Genomic DNA, 17,198 nt, shown 5'->3' with positions numbered 1-17,198 from the left:
CTTTGGAATTGACTAATAATTATATTATAATGACGAATTGGGCATGAAGTCATAGTCTATATCAGATTCAAATGTCTATTGCTTAGATTAGGCTAAATACAATCATTTCATAAAGTCAACCATTTAGCTTATGTAACACAGAAAAAACGTATAAATACATGTAAAAGTGTTTTATATAGGCTAATTGATAGTAGACATTTACTATCCCTTTCTGCAGCCCTAACCATTTGAATTACAACCCTGTGTTTTCTTTCTGCTTGCATTTTGTATTTATATTGATGTGTGTATTTTCTGTAATTTATGTAATTCAGGGCTCATCTGTAAAAGAGACCCTGTTCTCAGTATGACTCCCTGATAAAATAAAGGTTAAATAAAATACAAATAAATGTGGCTCTGATGGGCCAGACGAGGAGGCGGGTGATGTCACAACGCAGCTATCGACGCGCTCGCACAGCAGCATAGCAAACCGAGAAAAAATACCACTGAGCGAAAATCAAAGCCTGAAGTCCCTATTCAGAAATACATTTGACATTTTAGTAATTTAGCAGACGCTCTTATCCAGAGCGACTTACAGTTAGTGAGTGCATAAATTTTCATACTGGCCCCCCGTGGGAAACGAACGCACAACCCTGGCGTTGCAAGCGCCATGCTCTACCAACTGAGCTACAAGACACTAAAAGCATTAGATATTATTTGAAGAGGGTAAGAATAATCATTATGTGCACAATACACTGAATATAGAATCTATTTTAAGTTCCGTGTGATAAAGTTTACTATCACACGGAATTATGTAATGTGTCATTTAACAACTTTGTAACATTGTAACAAGGGCAGGCTGCGTCGAAGTGTGAGTTTTCATAAATATAACCTGTAAAGCAAGCTGACAGAGTTGTCATGCATTATACATTGTTTACCAAACTATTTAAGCAGTTGCCGATTAGGTTACAGAAATAGCACTAAATGGGGTTTTTGTTGCAATTTTTAACTGAACATCTTCTTAGGCACTCTTTTGTTAGTGAACTCTGGAACATTAAAAAAAAAAGTCAATTTGAGACAAATTATTGATCAAATAGATTTATATAGCCTAACTTGCGCGATGAAACTGGTTTTTGACGCTGTCAAAATGTTTGTAGGCACGCTTGATAAAGACATCCAGTCCACAAGGGGGCAACAGTGACAACAGTGGTGGTGTTGCACAGATACAGACCGGGAGTGGGAATGAAAGGTTGTAAACATGGCGCCGGCCTTGGAAGACGATGAAATTGACAACGATGATTACTATTCTTTACTTAATGTCAGAAGAGAGGTACGGCATGTTTGGATGCTGTTCGGATGTGTTTGTGTGGAAATTTTGAGAAGTGATTTCATAGTCGGTTTGATGCACGTTTTCTGGAACAAATTCATGTAGGCGGCGTACCGTTTTACTAGCTAGCTAGCCAGATAGCTAGCTAAGTCAGTTGACCCCCGTTTATGATTGGGCGCGTTCGAGTGGATAACTTTTGTCAAGTCGGTGACCATCGTTGGTCACGCCTTTCAAAGTGTGTTGCATTATGTGGATAAAAATTGTCTGGCTTGCGGCTACATGTCGACTGCATGAACTTTACAATAACCATGTGATCAAAGGTCATTACGTTTTTACTGCAGTTGACTGAAAGTTTCTGCAGTTCCCCAACTTCATCCTGCAGCCATCACCTTTGTGGGAGGCTCTTTTGTCAACCAATAACAAGAGTGTTTTTGTTTGACTCAAGCAAAGACGTGACAAACAGGAAGCAACTTTGCTGCGATTCATGTATACAGTGGATATGTACAAATGAATGTGATATTAGAGGCTCTCTCTCACCAATTGAGTGTACAATGTCAAATCAAATTTTATTTGCCACATGCACCAAATACAACAGGTGTAGACCTTACAGTGAAGTGCTCACTTACAAGCCCTTAACCAACAATGCAGTTTTAAGAAAAGAGAAAAAAAAAGTGTTATACACATTTCTGGTTGTGTGTCATATGGGGGCTGTTTATTTCAGCATTATAAAGAAACTTTTATAAACAATGCCAACACTGCCATGTTGCACTGAGCCTTGCTGTTGGAAAACCACATCAGTGTCCGACTTTCGGCTGTCACCGATGCACCTCCCCGACTTCACTCCTCGACTTTCGTCTACAGTCGGTTGCTTTAGGCTTAACACTCGGAACAAGCCCATTGATTTCAGACTGTTGGATAAAATGTGGCTAACCTAATGGACGTTAGCTGGCAATATTGACAAGGACAGCATCCCTGACTTTTGTCCATGCCATGGTAGAATAGATGGATGGTATGGTCACTTTTTTTCTCTCATCAATTCTTTGTCTTCTATGCAGATATTGGTTGTGTTCGAGAGCATCAAGTGTAAACTAATAACTGTATTTATGAATGGACAAAGCCATCGATCACATCACACCATTCATTCCTATGTGAAGACTCAATAGCGCATTGAAGGCAAATTAAGTCAGTTAAGATGGTGTCTCATGGAGACATAGCATGCGTAGTTTGAGCTACTCTATCCAGGACCTCCATACCAGGCGGTGTCAGAGGAAGGCCCTAAAAATTATCAAAGGCTCCAGCCACCCTAGTCATAGACTGTTCTCTCTGCTACCGCATGGCAAGCGGTACCGGAGCGCCAAGTCTAGGTCCAAAAGGCTTCTTAACAGCTTCTACCCCCAAGCCATAAGACTCCTGAACAGCTAATCATGGCTACCCAGACTATTTGCATTGCCCCCCCACCCCAACCCCCTCATTTACGCTGCTGCTACTCTGTTTATTATTTATGCATAGTCACTTTAACTCTACCCACATGTACATATTACCTCAATTACCTAGACTAACCGGTGCCCCCGCACATTGACTCTGTACCGGTACCCCCTGTATATAGCCTCCCTACTGTTATTTTATTTTACTGCTGCTCTTTCATTATTTTTATTATTGTTTATTATTTTAATTTTTTACTTATCTATTTTAATTTTCTTAAAAATTGCATTGTTGGTTAAGTGCTTGTAAGTAAGCATTTCACTGTAATGTCTACACCTGTTGTATTCGGCGCATGTGGCAAATACAATTTGATTTGATTTGACATTGCAGGCTAGCTTGGTGCTGCCCCCTTTCATTGAGTAACTCAAGTTGAAGGCTGACCAAGGTACTGCAGGCTGCCATTAGCAATTAAATTATTCTTAACTTTTGTTTGCGATTTAAAAATTATCGGTTCAAAGACATCTGGTGTATTAGACTCAATTATTAGTACCATGATTGTCTTCAAATTTTTATTTTATTTACGTAAAGATTGACAACGAACATTGGCATTTTTTCATTCACTATAATGGGGGATACTGTTTTCTGCAAACAATGCCTGCAGTATCGCAGTCAGCTTTGAATTCCCGTGGCTTCAATGAAAGGGGGCAGTCGTTCTCCCCTGGGGTAATGGTTGTAAAATCGGTTGTAAAATGGCTAGCTAGTTAGCGAAACCTTTGTTGTAAAGATGTATTTGTCTACTTGGAATCATATTAACTAGCTAGTACTTTTTCACAAGTATGTTAAAGTTCTCATGTTTTCTTCTGTTAATCTATTAGGCAACACAGGAGGAACTGAAGGGATCATACAGGCGACTGTGCATGCTCTACCACCCAGACAAGCACAGAGACCCTGAATTGAAAAGGCAGGCGGAACAGCTCTTTAACCTAGTGCATCAAGCTTATGAGGGTAAGAAGAATCCTAGACTGTGACTTCATGCCATTTACGATCATGGCTTTGCTCTGTTTCAGCTGAACATTTAGCTCAACTTGCTCGTTGTTGTCTCTGCTTAGGATTGTATGTATCTGAACCTTTCATTGAAACTGATCAGTTGCATGTATCTCCTTGTAGTCCTTAGTGACCCACAGTCACGAGCTATCTATGACATCTATGGCAAGAGAGGATTGGATGTTGAAGGATGGGAGGTAAGTACAGCATTTTCTTTTGGGCTTGCATTTATAACATACATAGTTACTGTGGATGGAAGAAGTACTAAACTCAGCAAAAAAAGAAACGTCCCTTTTTCAGGACCCTGTCTTTCAAAGGTAATTCGTAAAAATCCAAATAACTTCACAGATCTTCATTGTAAAGGGTTTAAACACTGTTTCCCATGCTTGTTCAATGAACCATAAACAATTAATGAACATGCACCTGTGGAACGGTCCTTAAGACACTAACAGCTTACAGACGGTAGACAATTAAGGTCACAGCCTTTCTACTGACTCGGAAAAATACAAAAATAAAGATGCCCAGGGTTCCTGCTCATCTGCGTGAACGTGCCTTAGGCATGCTGCAAGGAGGCATGAGGACTACAGATGTGGCCAGGGCAATAAATTGCAATGTCCGTAATGTGAGACGCCTAAGACAGCGCTACAGGGAGACAGGACGGACAGCTGATCGTCCTTGCAGTGGCAGACCACGTGTAACAACACCTGCACAGGATCGGTACATCCGAACTTCACACCTGCGGGACAGGTACAGGATGGCAACAACAACTGCCCGAGTTACACCAGGAACGCACAATCCCTCCATCAGTGCTCAGACTGTCCGCAATAGGCTGAGAGAGGCTGGACTGACTTGTAGGCATGTTGTAAGGCAAGTCCTCACCAGACATCACCGGCAACAATGTTGCCTATGGGCACAAACCCACCTCGCTGGACCAGACAGGCCTGGCAAAAAGTGCTCTTCACTGACGAGTCGCGGTTTTGTCTCACCAGGGGTGATGGTCGGATTTGCGTTTATCGTCGAAGGAATGAGCGTTACACAGAGGCCTGTACTCTGGAGCGGGATCGATTTGGAGGTGGAGGGTCCGTCATGGTCTGGGGCGGTGTGTCATCGGACTGAGCTTGTTGTCATTGCAGGCAATCTCAACGTTGTGCGTTACAGGGAAGACATCCTCCTCCCTCATGTCGTACCCTTCCTGCAGGCTCAGCCTGACATGACCCTCCAGCATGACAATGCCACCAGCCATACTGCTCGTTCTGTGTGTGATTTCCTGTTCTGCCATGGCCAGCGAAGAGCCCAGATCTCAATCCCATTGAGCACGTCTGGGACCTGTTGGATCGGAGGGTGAGGGCTAGGGCCATTCCCACCAGAAATGTCTGGGAACTTGCAGGTGCCTTGGTGGAAGAGTGGGGTAACATCTTACAGCAAGAACTGGCAAATCTGGTGCAGTCCATGAGGAGGAGATGCACTGCAGTACTTAATGCCGCTGGTGGCCACACCAGATACTGACTGTTACTTTTGATTTTGACCCCCCCCCCCCCCCCCCTTTGTTCAGGGACACATTATTTAATTTCTGTTAGTCACATGTCTGTGGAACTTGTTCAGTTTATGTCTCAGTTGTTGAATCTTGTTATGTTCATACAAATATTTACACATGTTAGGTTTGCTGAAAATAAATGCAGTTGACAGTGAGAGGACGTTTTCATTGTCAAGCTAATGAGTGTCGCTGATCATCAGGCAGAAATGGCTCAAATGTTCTACTGATTCCAGGTGGTGGAGAGAAAAAGAACACCAGTAGAGATCCGAGAGGAGTTTGAGCGTCTGCAGAGAGAGAGGGAGGAGAGACGGCTACAGCAGAGGACCAATCCCAAGGTCTAATGTTTATTAGTGTGTGTGTGTCTGTGATGTATTAGTGACTGTAGGACTGAAACCCTGCTGTTGCATGATCATTTATTGATGTGACTGTGTCTCATTCAGGGGATGATCAGTGTGGGTGTTGATGCCACTGACCTCTTTGATCGCTATGAGGAGGATTACGAGGATGTGCCTGGAGGGGGCTTCCCACATGTTGAGATCAACAAGATGCACATATCGCAATCCATAGAGGTAATAGAAAAGCTAGAAATGGGTTTGAAAAAGGCACAGTTCTTAAAATATGTGTATGGGTAAAAGTATGGCTTACAGACCACCACATTGGAAAACCAGGTGTATTGTTATTTGTTATGTATTGCAGGCTCCCCTCACCACCTCAGACACAGCTGTTCTCTCTGGCTCCCTCTCAACCCACAACGGAAACGGAGGAGGAAACATTAACCTGGCACTGCGGAGAGTCACCTCTGCTAAGGGCTGGGGGGAGGTCAGGAACCACTCAATCATTTACAGTTTCTACCTACATATACACATACACACACTCACATAGAAAACGCATGCACACACTGAATACTAGCACACACCTACAATACATGCAAACAAACAATTATCACATTTGTGTTCTATTTTACAGAGTAGCCCAATGTGAGAGTTCTATTTTACACTGAGTAGCCCAATGTGAGATTTCTATTTTACAGAGTAGCCCAATGTGAGAGTTCTATTTTACACTGAGTAGCCCAATGTGAGATTTCTATTTTACACTGAGTAGTCCAATGTGAGAGTTCTATTTTACACTGAGTAGCCCAATGTGAGAGGTTATTTGTTTACCCACCAGGTGGAGTTTGGGGCAGGAGACACACACGGGCCTCTCTTAGGTATGAAGATATTCCGCAACCTCACAGCTCGCTGGTAAGTCAAAATTCCAGAACATTAGAAATCTGTAAAGCAGCATCCCATTGTGTTTGGGCGATAGTTGAATCAGAAAAGACGTAGAATGACTGTTGTTTTTCTCCAGCTTTGTGACTGCTCAGTGTGGACTCCATTTCTCGTCCCGGGGCGTGCGGCCTAGTTGCACCACGATGCTGGCTCGGCACCTGGACAAGAACACCATGGGGTACCTGCAGTGGCGCTGGGGCACCCAGTCCTCCATGAACACCAGCATCGTCAGGGACACCAAGACCAGTCACTTCACCTTCGCCATGCAGGTCAGCACAGCATAAGATAATTATATATTGTAGTATAAGAAGGGACTGCTGTCTATTGCAGATGTATTCTCTATTTCCTTTCCTAACTGTATTTGTTGGCCCTCACAGCTTGGGATCCCTCACTCCTTCATGATGATGAGCTACCAGTACAAGTTCCAGGACGATGACCAGACCAAAGTCAAGGGCTCAATCAAGTATGTCCACTTTATGATAAGATTTGAACATTTGGGCCTCCCGAGTGGCACAGCGATCTAAGGCACTGCATCGCAGTGCTTGAGGCGTCACTACAGACCCGGGTTTGATCCCAGGCTGTGTCACAACCGGCCGTGACCAGGAGTCCCATAGGGCAGCACACAATTGGCCCAGCGTCGTCCGGGTTTGGGGAGGGTTTGGCCGGGGGGGCTTTACTTGGCTCATTGCGTTCTAGCGACTCCTTGTGGCGGGCCGGGTGCCTGCAGGCTGACTTCAGTCTTCAGTTGAACAGTGTTTCCTCCAACACATTGGTGCAGCTGGCTTCTGGGTTAAGCGGGCGGGTGTTAAGAAGCGCGGTTTGGTGGGTCATGTTTTGGAGGACGCATGACTCGACCTTCGCCTCTCCCGAGCCCGTTGGGGAGTTGCAGCGATGAGACAAGATTGTACTTGGATCGCAATTGGATATCACGAAATTGGGGAGAAAAAAAATGAATAAAGATTTGAACATTTATTTGTTTTAATAAATGGAGGCCATTGAATCTTAGAACTGAAACCTTTATTATAAATCATCAGGTAAGTTCACAGACAATATAGGAAGACTTGCTGACTGTCTCTGTCATTGTCTTGTAGAGCTGGCTTTTTTGGGACAGTGGTGGAGTATGGTGCAGAAAGAAAGATCAGTCGGCACAGTGTCTTGGGGGCGACCGTCAGTGTAGGAGTACCTCAGGGCGTCTCCCTAAAGATAAAGTAAGTATGGCTCAGTTCTTCTTAACCAAACTACATCAGTACAGTAGTTGTTGGCATAAGGCATTTGGGTTATTCTTGAATTGTGGTGGCATTTTAAAAATGTACATGTATTTTGTACATCTTCTAAATCAACTAATATGGTAGCTTAATTAATGACATTGTGCCATCAGTAGGAGTAGTAACACCAATGACACATTTTAGGTCATTGAGGATTTTCTTTAATGGAGGCCACAGATTCTCAAAGCTACGGTCATTAACACTTTACAAATATTTACTGAAGTGATATGATTTATAATTTTTGCTCACAATTTAATTTCCCTTAATTTAAATTGAGTAAAACCAATGACATGTTGTATTTAAACACACCAAATTATCAATGGAATCCTAAATTTGACATACTAAAAGGGTGTGATTAGCTAATAATTTTCTTTAAAATATACCCCTCCCCGATAAGTTTGCCACTGGAGGGAATGCTCAAGGTCCTTGTATATCTTTGTAATGAGGCATTTTTAAGGCGATAACACCAATGACAAAACTTGGACACATATTATAGTAAAAAATATATATTTTAGTTATTTGTCTATACAATATATTAAATACTTTTGTTTACTTTCTAGCATTCAAAATAATACACTGCTCAAAAAAATAAAGGGAACACTAAAATAACACATCCTAGATCTGAATGAATTAAATAATCTTATTAAATACTTTTTTCTTTACATAGTTGAATGTGCTGACAACAAAATCACACAAAAATGATCAATGGAAATCAAATGTATCAACCCATGGAGGTCTGGATTTGGAATCACACTCAAAATTAAAGTGGAAAACCACACTACAGGCTGATCCAACTTTGATGTAATGTCCTTAAAACAAGTCAAAATTAGGCTCAGTAGTGTGTGTGGCCTCCACGTGCCTGTATGACCTCCCTACAACGCCTGGGCATGCTCCTGATGAGGTGGCGGATGGTCTCCTGAGGGATCTTCTCCCAGACCTGGACTAAAGCATCCGCCAACTCCTGGACAGTCTGTGGTGCAACGTGGCGTTGGTGGATGGAGCGAGACATGATGTCCCAGATGTGCTCAATTGGATTCAGGTCTGGGGAACGGGCGGTCCATAGCATCAATGCCTTTCTCTTGCAGGAACTGCTGACACACTCCAGCCACATGAGGTCTAGCATTGTCTTGCATTAGGAGGAACCCAGGGCCAACCGCACCAGCATATGGTCTCACAAGGTGTCTGAGGATCTCATCTCGGTACCTAATGGCAGTCAGGCTACCTCTGGCGAGCACATGGAGGGCTGTGCGGCCCCCCAAAGAAATGCCACCCCACACCATGACTGACCCACCGCCAAACCGGTCATGCTGGAGGATGTTGCAGGCAGCAGAACGTTCTCCACGGCGTCTCCAGACTCTGTCACGTCTGTCACGTGCTCAGTGTGAACCTGCTTTCATCTGTGAAGAGCACAGGGCGCCAGTGGCGAATTTGCCAATCTTGGTGTTCTCTGGCAAATGCCAAACGTCCTGCACGGTGTTGGGCTGTAAGCACAACCCCCACCTGTGGACGTCGGGCCCTCATACCACCCTCATGGAGTCTGTTTCTGACCGTTTGAGCAGACACATGCACATTTGTGGCCTGCTGGAGGTCATTTTGCAGGGCTCTGGCAGTGCTCCTCCTGCTCCTCCTTGCACAAAGGCGGAGGTAGCGGTCCTGCTGCTGGGTTGTTGCCCTCCTACGGCCTCCTCCACCTCTCCTGATGTACTGGCCTGTCTCCTGGTAGCGCCTCCATGCTCTGGACACTACGCTGACAGACACAGCAAACCTTCTTGCCACAGCTCGCATTGATGTGCCATCCTGGATGAGCTGCACTACCTGAGCCACTTGTGTGGGTTGTAGACTCCGTCTCATGCTACCACTAGAGTGAAAGCACCGCCAGCATTCAAAAGTGACCAAAACATCAGCCAGGAAGCATAGGAACTGAGAAGTGGTCTGTGGTCACCACCTGCAGAACCACTCCTTTATTGGGGGTGTCTTGTAATTGCCTATAATTTCCACCTGTTGTCTATTCCATTTGCACAACAGCATGTGAAATGTATTGTCAATCAGTGTTGCTTCCTAAGTGGACAGTTTGATTTCACAGAAGTGTGATTGACTTGGAGTTACATTGTGTTGTTTAAGTGTTCCCTTAATTTTTTTGAGCAGTGTAGATATCTCTAAATCCCCAAAACATGTCACTACTGGGCAATTCCACGGTAACGGAGTGAGGCACAAACCGTCATTCTGTTACCAAACCTTGCATCTGCTCTGTTTTTGAAGTAAACGTGTTTTTGTAAAATGTTCAGTGGAAATTGTTAAAAGTAGTCCATGGTTTGCTTAACTTTGCAATAATTGTTTTTTGTTTGACATACATTTTAAAGTGAAAAATCTGAGTCTCAGCATCACTCATCACTACTGGGAGAGACGGACCAATTAGCTTGCCCTAAGTACTTAAAGGTAGTCAGCGATATGAGGTCGCACGAGCAGCACCGCTGATATGGCGAATGAGAGAGATACAACACTTCGCTCTCACACAGTCACACACAGTATCTGTGCATGTACACAGGTTCGCTTTATGCTCTTACAACGTGGTAGCCAATGGACCAAAACAGCGAAGAAATTTAGCCTCGCACTCCAACGCTGTTAGTTGTTGCAGAAATTGACCCACACTGCTATTTACTTTGTGCATCTACGTCATATCGCTGCTTCTACCTTTAAAACAATGTATAAATGTAACGTTTTGCAGTATAAAGGACTTGCATTATGTTTAATCATTGATAAATAGTTCAATATGAACCATTTGTCATTTTTAAGTGTTTTTCATGGTCATGGTTGCAAACGCGAGGGACGCAAATGCCCAATTCAGGAATGACCCATTTGTTCAGAATACGTGTCTGCTAAATTACATGTTTTCTATTGATTTCTGTTGGAACTGATCAGCCATTAGTGAAGTTTTCATCAATTTGTCAAAAGATTTTCAAGTGAATATTCTAATTCTAATCGACCTGCTGCTTCGTGTTTCCATCAAACTGGCTTCTTGCTAAATAAATGATGTGCGTAATGAATTAGTGCACATAAAAGCTCTTTGTTGTATAACCTTTCATTTACCAAATAAAAAACACAAGTGCTACAGTATGTTTCCATCCCATCCCAACTCTGTCAATGATTTTGGAACAAAAAGTCTGTGATAAACTGCAAATATGCCCGCTCTGGTCTTGGCACGTGCACTCTAGGAACAGCTCGCAGATACACTGCGATTATGGATAAGAGTGAGATTTTTATTTGTCAATTGGCAGCCAAGCAGCGATCATCATGTCACTAGCATACAAATGAAGACCCTCCATATTTATCGGAAAGGAGCATCAAGCTCATCACCGTGCACTTTCACCACCCTGTGAAGTTCATCATAACTTCATTAATCGGTAGCCCAATAAACGGTGTATTTTTTGCCAGGTCGTAGTGGGAGGACCACACAACATCATAGCGTGACTGCAAGTTTACTGCAACATGATGGTTATTCTATCAACAAATGTGCCCAAAAAACTTTTTCACTGCCATTTGTCGCATGATTTATATCACCAACAAAAAAGCTATCCACATCTGTCTTTCGTGTTTTGTTCTGTCGACATTTGGAACATTTACCGGAAATTATACCGGCATCAGGCCTGTCGTCAGTTTTTTATCCGACAGGTACTTTCCTCACATAAAATGGTTAGATGGAAACTTGGTTATTGATGATGCATCTTATTTGTACAGGCTGAACCGAGCCAGCCAGACATATTTCTTCCCCATCCATCTGACTGACCAGCTCCTGCCCAGTGCAGTGTTCTACGCCACGGTTGGACCACTCGTCTTCTACCTCGCTATTCAGAGACTCGTCATCAGGCCCTACGTGCGCGCCCAGAAGGAACAGTAAGACTGCCCACTTATCTACAGTTCATGTTAAAGTCTGTGTCACTGACAGCATTTCAATTGCTCATTGTGTGATGGCCTTACAGCTTCCTAGCTTGGCTTTACTAATGTAAGTAGTAGTAAACAAATTGTGTGTGCAATGCAATCTTGGGAAGCCCTCCTAATTAGGTTAATAGTTGCCATAGCGCCCTGGTAGCAGCATAGACAGAGCTCCTGTACATTTTTACATATTTAGTTATTTTAAAGTGTGTTTTTTTTCTCTATTGTTTGTGGAACCAAGGTTTTTGTTTTTGATAACCATTTGTTTTTATTGCATACAGTACCAGTCAAAAGTTTGGAGACACCTACTCATTCAAGGGTTTTCTTTATTTTTACTATTTTCTACATTGTAGAATAATAGTGAAGACATCAAAACTATGAAATAACGCATATGGATTCATGTAGTAAGCAAAAAAGTGTTAAACAAATAAAAATATATTTTATATTTGAGATTCTTCAAATAGCCACCCTTTGCCTTGATGACAGCTTTGCACACTCTTGGCATTCTCTCAACCAGATTCACCTGGAATGCTTTTCCCACATATGCTGAGCACTTGTTGGCTGCTTTTCCTTCACTCTGCGGGTCCGACTCATCCCAAACCGTCTCAATTGGGTGGAGGTTGGGGATTGTGGAGGCCAGGTCATCTGATGCAGCACACCATCACTCTCCTTCTTGATAAAATAGCCCTTACACAGCCTGGAGGTGTGTTGGGTCATTGTCCTGTTGAAAAACAAATGATAGTCCCACTAAGCCCAAACCAGATGGGATGGCGTATCACTGCAGAATGCTGTGGAAGCCATGCTGGTTAAGTGTGCCTTGAATTCTAAATAAATCACAGACAGTGTCACCAGCAAAGCACCCCCACACCATAACACCTCCTCCTCCATGCTTTACGGTGGGAACTACATATGCAGAGATCATCCGTTCACCCACACCGCGTCTCACAAAGACACGGCGGTTGGAACCAAAAATTTGGACTCCAGACCAAAGGACAAATTTCCACCGGTCTAATGTCCATTGCTCGCGTGTCTTGGCCCAAGCAGGTCTCTTCTTCTTATTGGTGTCCTTTAGTAGTGGTTTCATCATAATGCTTGATGATTTTTGCGACTGCACTTGAAGAAACTTTCAAAGTTCTTGACATTTTCTGTATTGACTGACCTTCATGTCTTAAAGTAATGATGGACTGTTGTTTCTATTTGCATATTTGAGCTGTTCTTGCCATAATATGGACTTGGTGTTTTACCAAATAGGGCTATCTTCTTGTCACAACACAATTGATTGGCTCAAACGCATTAAGAAGGAAAGAAATTCCACAAATTAACTTTTTAGAAGGCACACCTGTTAATTGAAATGCATTCCAGGTGACTACCTCATGGAGCTGGTTGAGAGAATGCCAAGAGTGTGCAAAGCTGTCATCAAGGCAAAGGGTGGCTATTTGAAGAATCTCAAATTTTAAATATATTTTGATTTGTTTAACACTCGTAGAGAGGACGACTGGATACTATTCTAAACTGTGTGGTGAGCTTTCAAGCGCCCAGTGGGTGCTTCACAGAGCAGAAGAGGAGAAGTCCAGTGGCTATATGTCTCAGGCTGGTTCCCGGACTTGCCCTCACCAAGACTCCCATTTACCATCCTCTGACCAGTTCCCTCCTGTCAAGCAATGAGCTGACCCTCTCCATCTGCAGAGGATGCAGCATTCATATTGCTTGTTTGTTTTTTGCTTATGAAGCGCTTTGAGATTCCTATTATGAAAAGTGCTGTAGAAGTTCAATAAATGTATTATTAATTAATCCATTATGCCTCTCCACTGTATAGGGACCTGGAGAAGCACCGGGAGAGTTCAGCCTCGGACATTGCTAGGAAGAGGCAGGAGGCAGAGTCTGCTGTGAGTGCACTATGTCTCCTTATAAACAATGTCTCCTCATAGAAATACATAATGTATATCGGCATCAAGCAAACACACATTTCTTACAGTATGATAAAAACACTAGGACTAGATGCTCTATTGGTCTCTTTTTTGTGAATGTTAGCAGCTTGATCTGACATCTCTCTTTCCTTCTGAAGGTTTTGCTAATGCAGGAATCTGTGCGCAGGATCATTGAAACTGAGGAATCTAGAATGGGTAAATGGGCTTCTGTCAGCACCAGAAGTGATCAGTATAAGAACACATTAAATAAGCTATAAAACTAGTTGATTGAATCAACATGCTGACAGGATGTTGTTTCCTGGATCAGGTCTCATCATCCTTAACGCCTGGTATGGCAAGTTTGTGACGGACAACAGTCGGAAGCATGAGAGGGCAAAGGTCATCGATGTGACTGTTCCGCTGCAGTGCCTGGTGAAGGACTCCAAGCTCATCCTCACAGAGGCCACAAAGGTATACAGCCATAGTTACTAGACTAACTATCATAACTTAGTTGCCCTGAGTTCCATTTCCTTTGGAATTACTGAATGCAAAATATCAGTATTAGAGTAATTTTGGTCCATTCAAATTTTCGGAGTATTATACATGGTACAGTAAATGGTACTGATAATGTTAATGCAATTTTTGGTTACAGAAACACACCATGAAACTATAAACTGCCTTAGGCGTAATAAGTAGGGTTGACTGGTCTGTGATGATGACTGATGTTGTTATTGTGTTGTCCTCCCAGTCAGGACTACCTGGGTTCTATGACCCCTGTGTGGGGGAGGAGAAGAGTCTGAAGGTCCTGTATCAGTTCCGGGGAGTGATGCATCAAGTCCTCTCTCCCGAAGGGGAAGCACTCAGGATACCAAAACAATGTAGGTAGCCTTACCAATATGTCTGCTCAACTACATGAGTTACATTTCTTAAAACACATACTGTAATTGTGTTCAACAGTATTCAATTGCTGTTTTTTTCTCTTTCCCTCATGTAGCTCACAGGATTGATGCCGAAACATAGGAACCTCTTCTGGACATGACACAACGTTAAACTGATAGTTTGACAATGGATGGACAGACTTGTATTGTAGACACCGATTTACCCCTTGTGTCCTAAAAGAAAGGCATGCATATCCCCTCTCTTTATGTTGTCCATCTAATTATGCAGAGGAGGAGAAATGGCAGAAACTTACTCAGTAGGGGGTTGCCCTTTTGAATGAAATTCAGTCTAGAGTCACTCTCAAAATGGGATGGTCGTAATCTCGTTTTCCTCAGCCTATAGTCTATGAATCTTTAAAGGACTCCCCTTTCAGGTATGGCTCGTAATGGATGACTCAGTACTGTACAGACACTGCAGTGCCTATGTGACCCTCTTGAAGGTATGAATGCACCATATTATTAAAATCTATCTTTTCCAAGCTGCAATAGCCCATTTTGGAAATTGAGCTGGAAACAATATTTTGTCACATTATTTTTTGTACAACATACACATTAGTCAAAAGATTAACCCAAAGTTGATTGGAAGTGTACCCCACCTTCTGTATGGTTTGCACTGTCAGAGATCAATGGATCTACTGACATGATTGCCCAATAAGGCTATGTCATCTGGGTGTCCTGTGCCTGACAGGTCAGTGAATAGTACAAGGCTGACTATCTCCCTTCTCATGCAGTATAAAATCACACTCAGATAACATTACATACTGTACTTAAAGTACAGAAAAAACAGGCATGAGATGTAGGCCTATATTCAGTTATGTAACTTGAGTGGTTTATTCTTGACATTTACATCTAATACATTTACATTTTAGTCATTTAGCTGACGCTCTTATCCAGAGCGACTTACAGTTAGTGAGTGCATACATTATTGTATGTACACTTTAGTTCAAGTTCTAGGGAAACTTGTCAGATGGGAATGTATTAGAAAACAAATGTGTTCATTAAATGGCATTTTATATACACTACCAGTCAAAAGTTTGGACACCTACTCATTCAAGAGTTTCTTTATTTATACTATTTTCTACATTGTAGAATAATAGTGAAGACATCAAAACTATGAAATAACACATATGGAATCATGTAGTAACCAAGAAAGTGTTAAACAAATCAACATATTTGAGATTCTTCAAATAGCCACCCTTTGCCTTGATGACAGCTTTGCACACTCTTGGCATTCTCTCAACCAGCTTCATGAGGTAGTCACCTGGAATGCATTTCAATTAACAGGTGTGCCTTCTCAAAAGATAATTTGTGGAATTTCTTTCCTTAATGCGTTTGAGCCAATCAGTTGTGCTGTGACAAGGTAGGGGGGGTATACAGAAGATAGCCCTATTTGGTAAAAGACCAAGTCCATATTATGGCAAGAACAGCTCAAATAAGCAAATAGAAACAACAGTCCATCATTACTTTAAGACATGAAGGTCAGGCAATACGGAAAATGTCAAGAACTTTGAACGTTTCTTAAAGTGCAGTCGTAAAAACCATCAAGCGCTATGATGAAACTGGCTCTCATGAGGACTGCCACAGGAATGGAAGACCCAGAGTTACCTCTGCTGCAGAGGATAAGTTCATTAGAGTTACCAGCCTCAGAAATTGCAGCCCAAATAAATGCTTCAGAGTTCAAGTCACAGACACATCTCAACATCAACTGTTCAGAGGGGACTGTGTCAATCAGGCCTTCATGGTCGAATTGCTGCGAAGAAACCACTACTAAAGGACACCAATAAGAAGAAGATACCTGCTTGGGCCAAGAAACACGAGCAATGGACATTAGACCAGTGGAAATGTGTCCTTTGGTCTGGAGTACAAATGTTTGGTTCCAACCGCTGTGTCTTTGTGAGACGCGGTGTGGGTGAACGGATGATCTCTGCATGTGTAGTTCCCACCGTAAAGCATGGATGAGGAGGTGTTATGGTGTGGGTGTGCTTTGCTGGTGACACTGTCTGTGATTTATTTAGAATTCAAGGCACACTTAACCAGCATGGCTACCACAGCATTCTGCAGCGATACGCCATCCCATCTGGTTTGGGCTTAGTGGGACTATAATTTGTTTTTCAACAGGACAGTGACCCAACACACCTCCAGGCTGTGTAAGGGCTAATTTACCAAGAAGGAGAGTGATGGAGTGCTGCATCAGATGACCTGGCCTCCACAATCCCCCGACCTCAACCCAATTAAGATGGTTTGGGATGAGTCGGACCGCAGAGTGAAGGAAAAGCAGCCAACAAGTGCTCAGCATATGTGGGAACTCCTTCAAGACTGTTGGAAAAGCATTCCAGGTGAATCTGGTTGAGAGAATGCCAAGAGTGTGCAAAGCTGTCATCAAGGCAAAGGGTGGCTATTTGAAGAAATCAAATATATTTTGATTTGTTTAACACTTTTTTTGGTTACTACATATGTGTTATTTCATAGTTTTTGATGTCTTCTACTATTCTACAATGTAGAAAATAGTAAAAATTAAGAAAAACCCTTGAATGAGTAGGTGTGTCCAAACTTTTGACTTGTACTGTATATTTTAAAAATAATTCTG

General features: G+C 42.7%; 1 protein-coding gene across 1 annotated transcript; it reads left to right on the top strand.

The window, feature by feature from the left end:
- The first annotated feature begins 1,197 nt into the window (after positions 1-1,197).
- Positions 1,198-15,638, top strand: dnajc11a (DnaJ (Hsp40) homolog, subfamily C, member 11a). Its single transcript, XM_084186900.1, has 16 exons — positions 1,198-1,306; positions 3,601-3,730; positions 3,893-3,966; positions 5,537-5,638; positions 5,744-5,872; positions 6,000-6,122; positions 6,471-6,544; positions 6,651-6,840; positions 6,949-7,034; positions 7,663-7,779; positions 11,572-11,727; positions 13,583-13,652; positions 13,832-13,889; positions 14,002-14,144; positions 14,422-14,551; positions 14,668-15,638. Exons 1-16 carry the CDS (start codon positions 1,235-1,237, stop codon positions 14,691-14,693), a joined length of 1,680 nt encoding a protein of 559 aa, XP_084043026.1. The 5' UTR covers positions 1,198-1,234; the 3' UTR covers positions 14,694-15,638.
- Positions 15,639-17,198: the final 1,560 nt, after the last annotated feature.

Source organism: Coregonus lavaretus (genome assembly GCF_964263955.1).
Source record: "Coregonus lavaretus genome assembly, chromosome: 22".
Lineage (NCBI taxonomy): Eukaryota > Metazoa > Chordata > Actinopteri > Salmoniformes > Salmonidae > Coregonus > Coregonus lavaretus.
The sequence above is the reverse complement of the archived record's forward strand: the minus strand, read 5'-3'. Positions and strand labels throughout refer to the sequence as shown.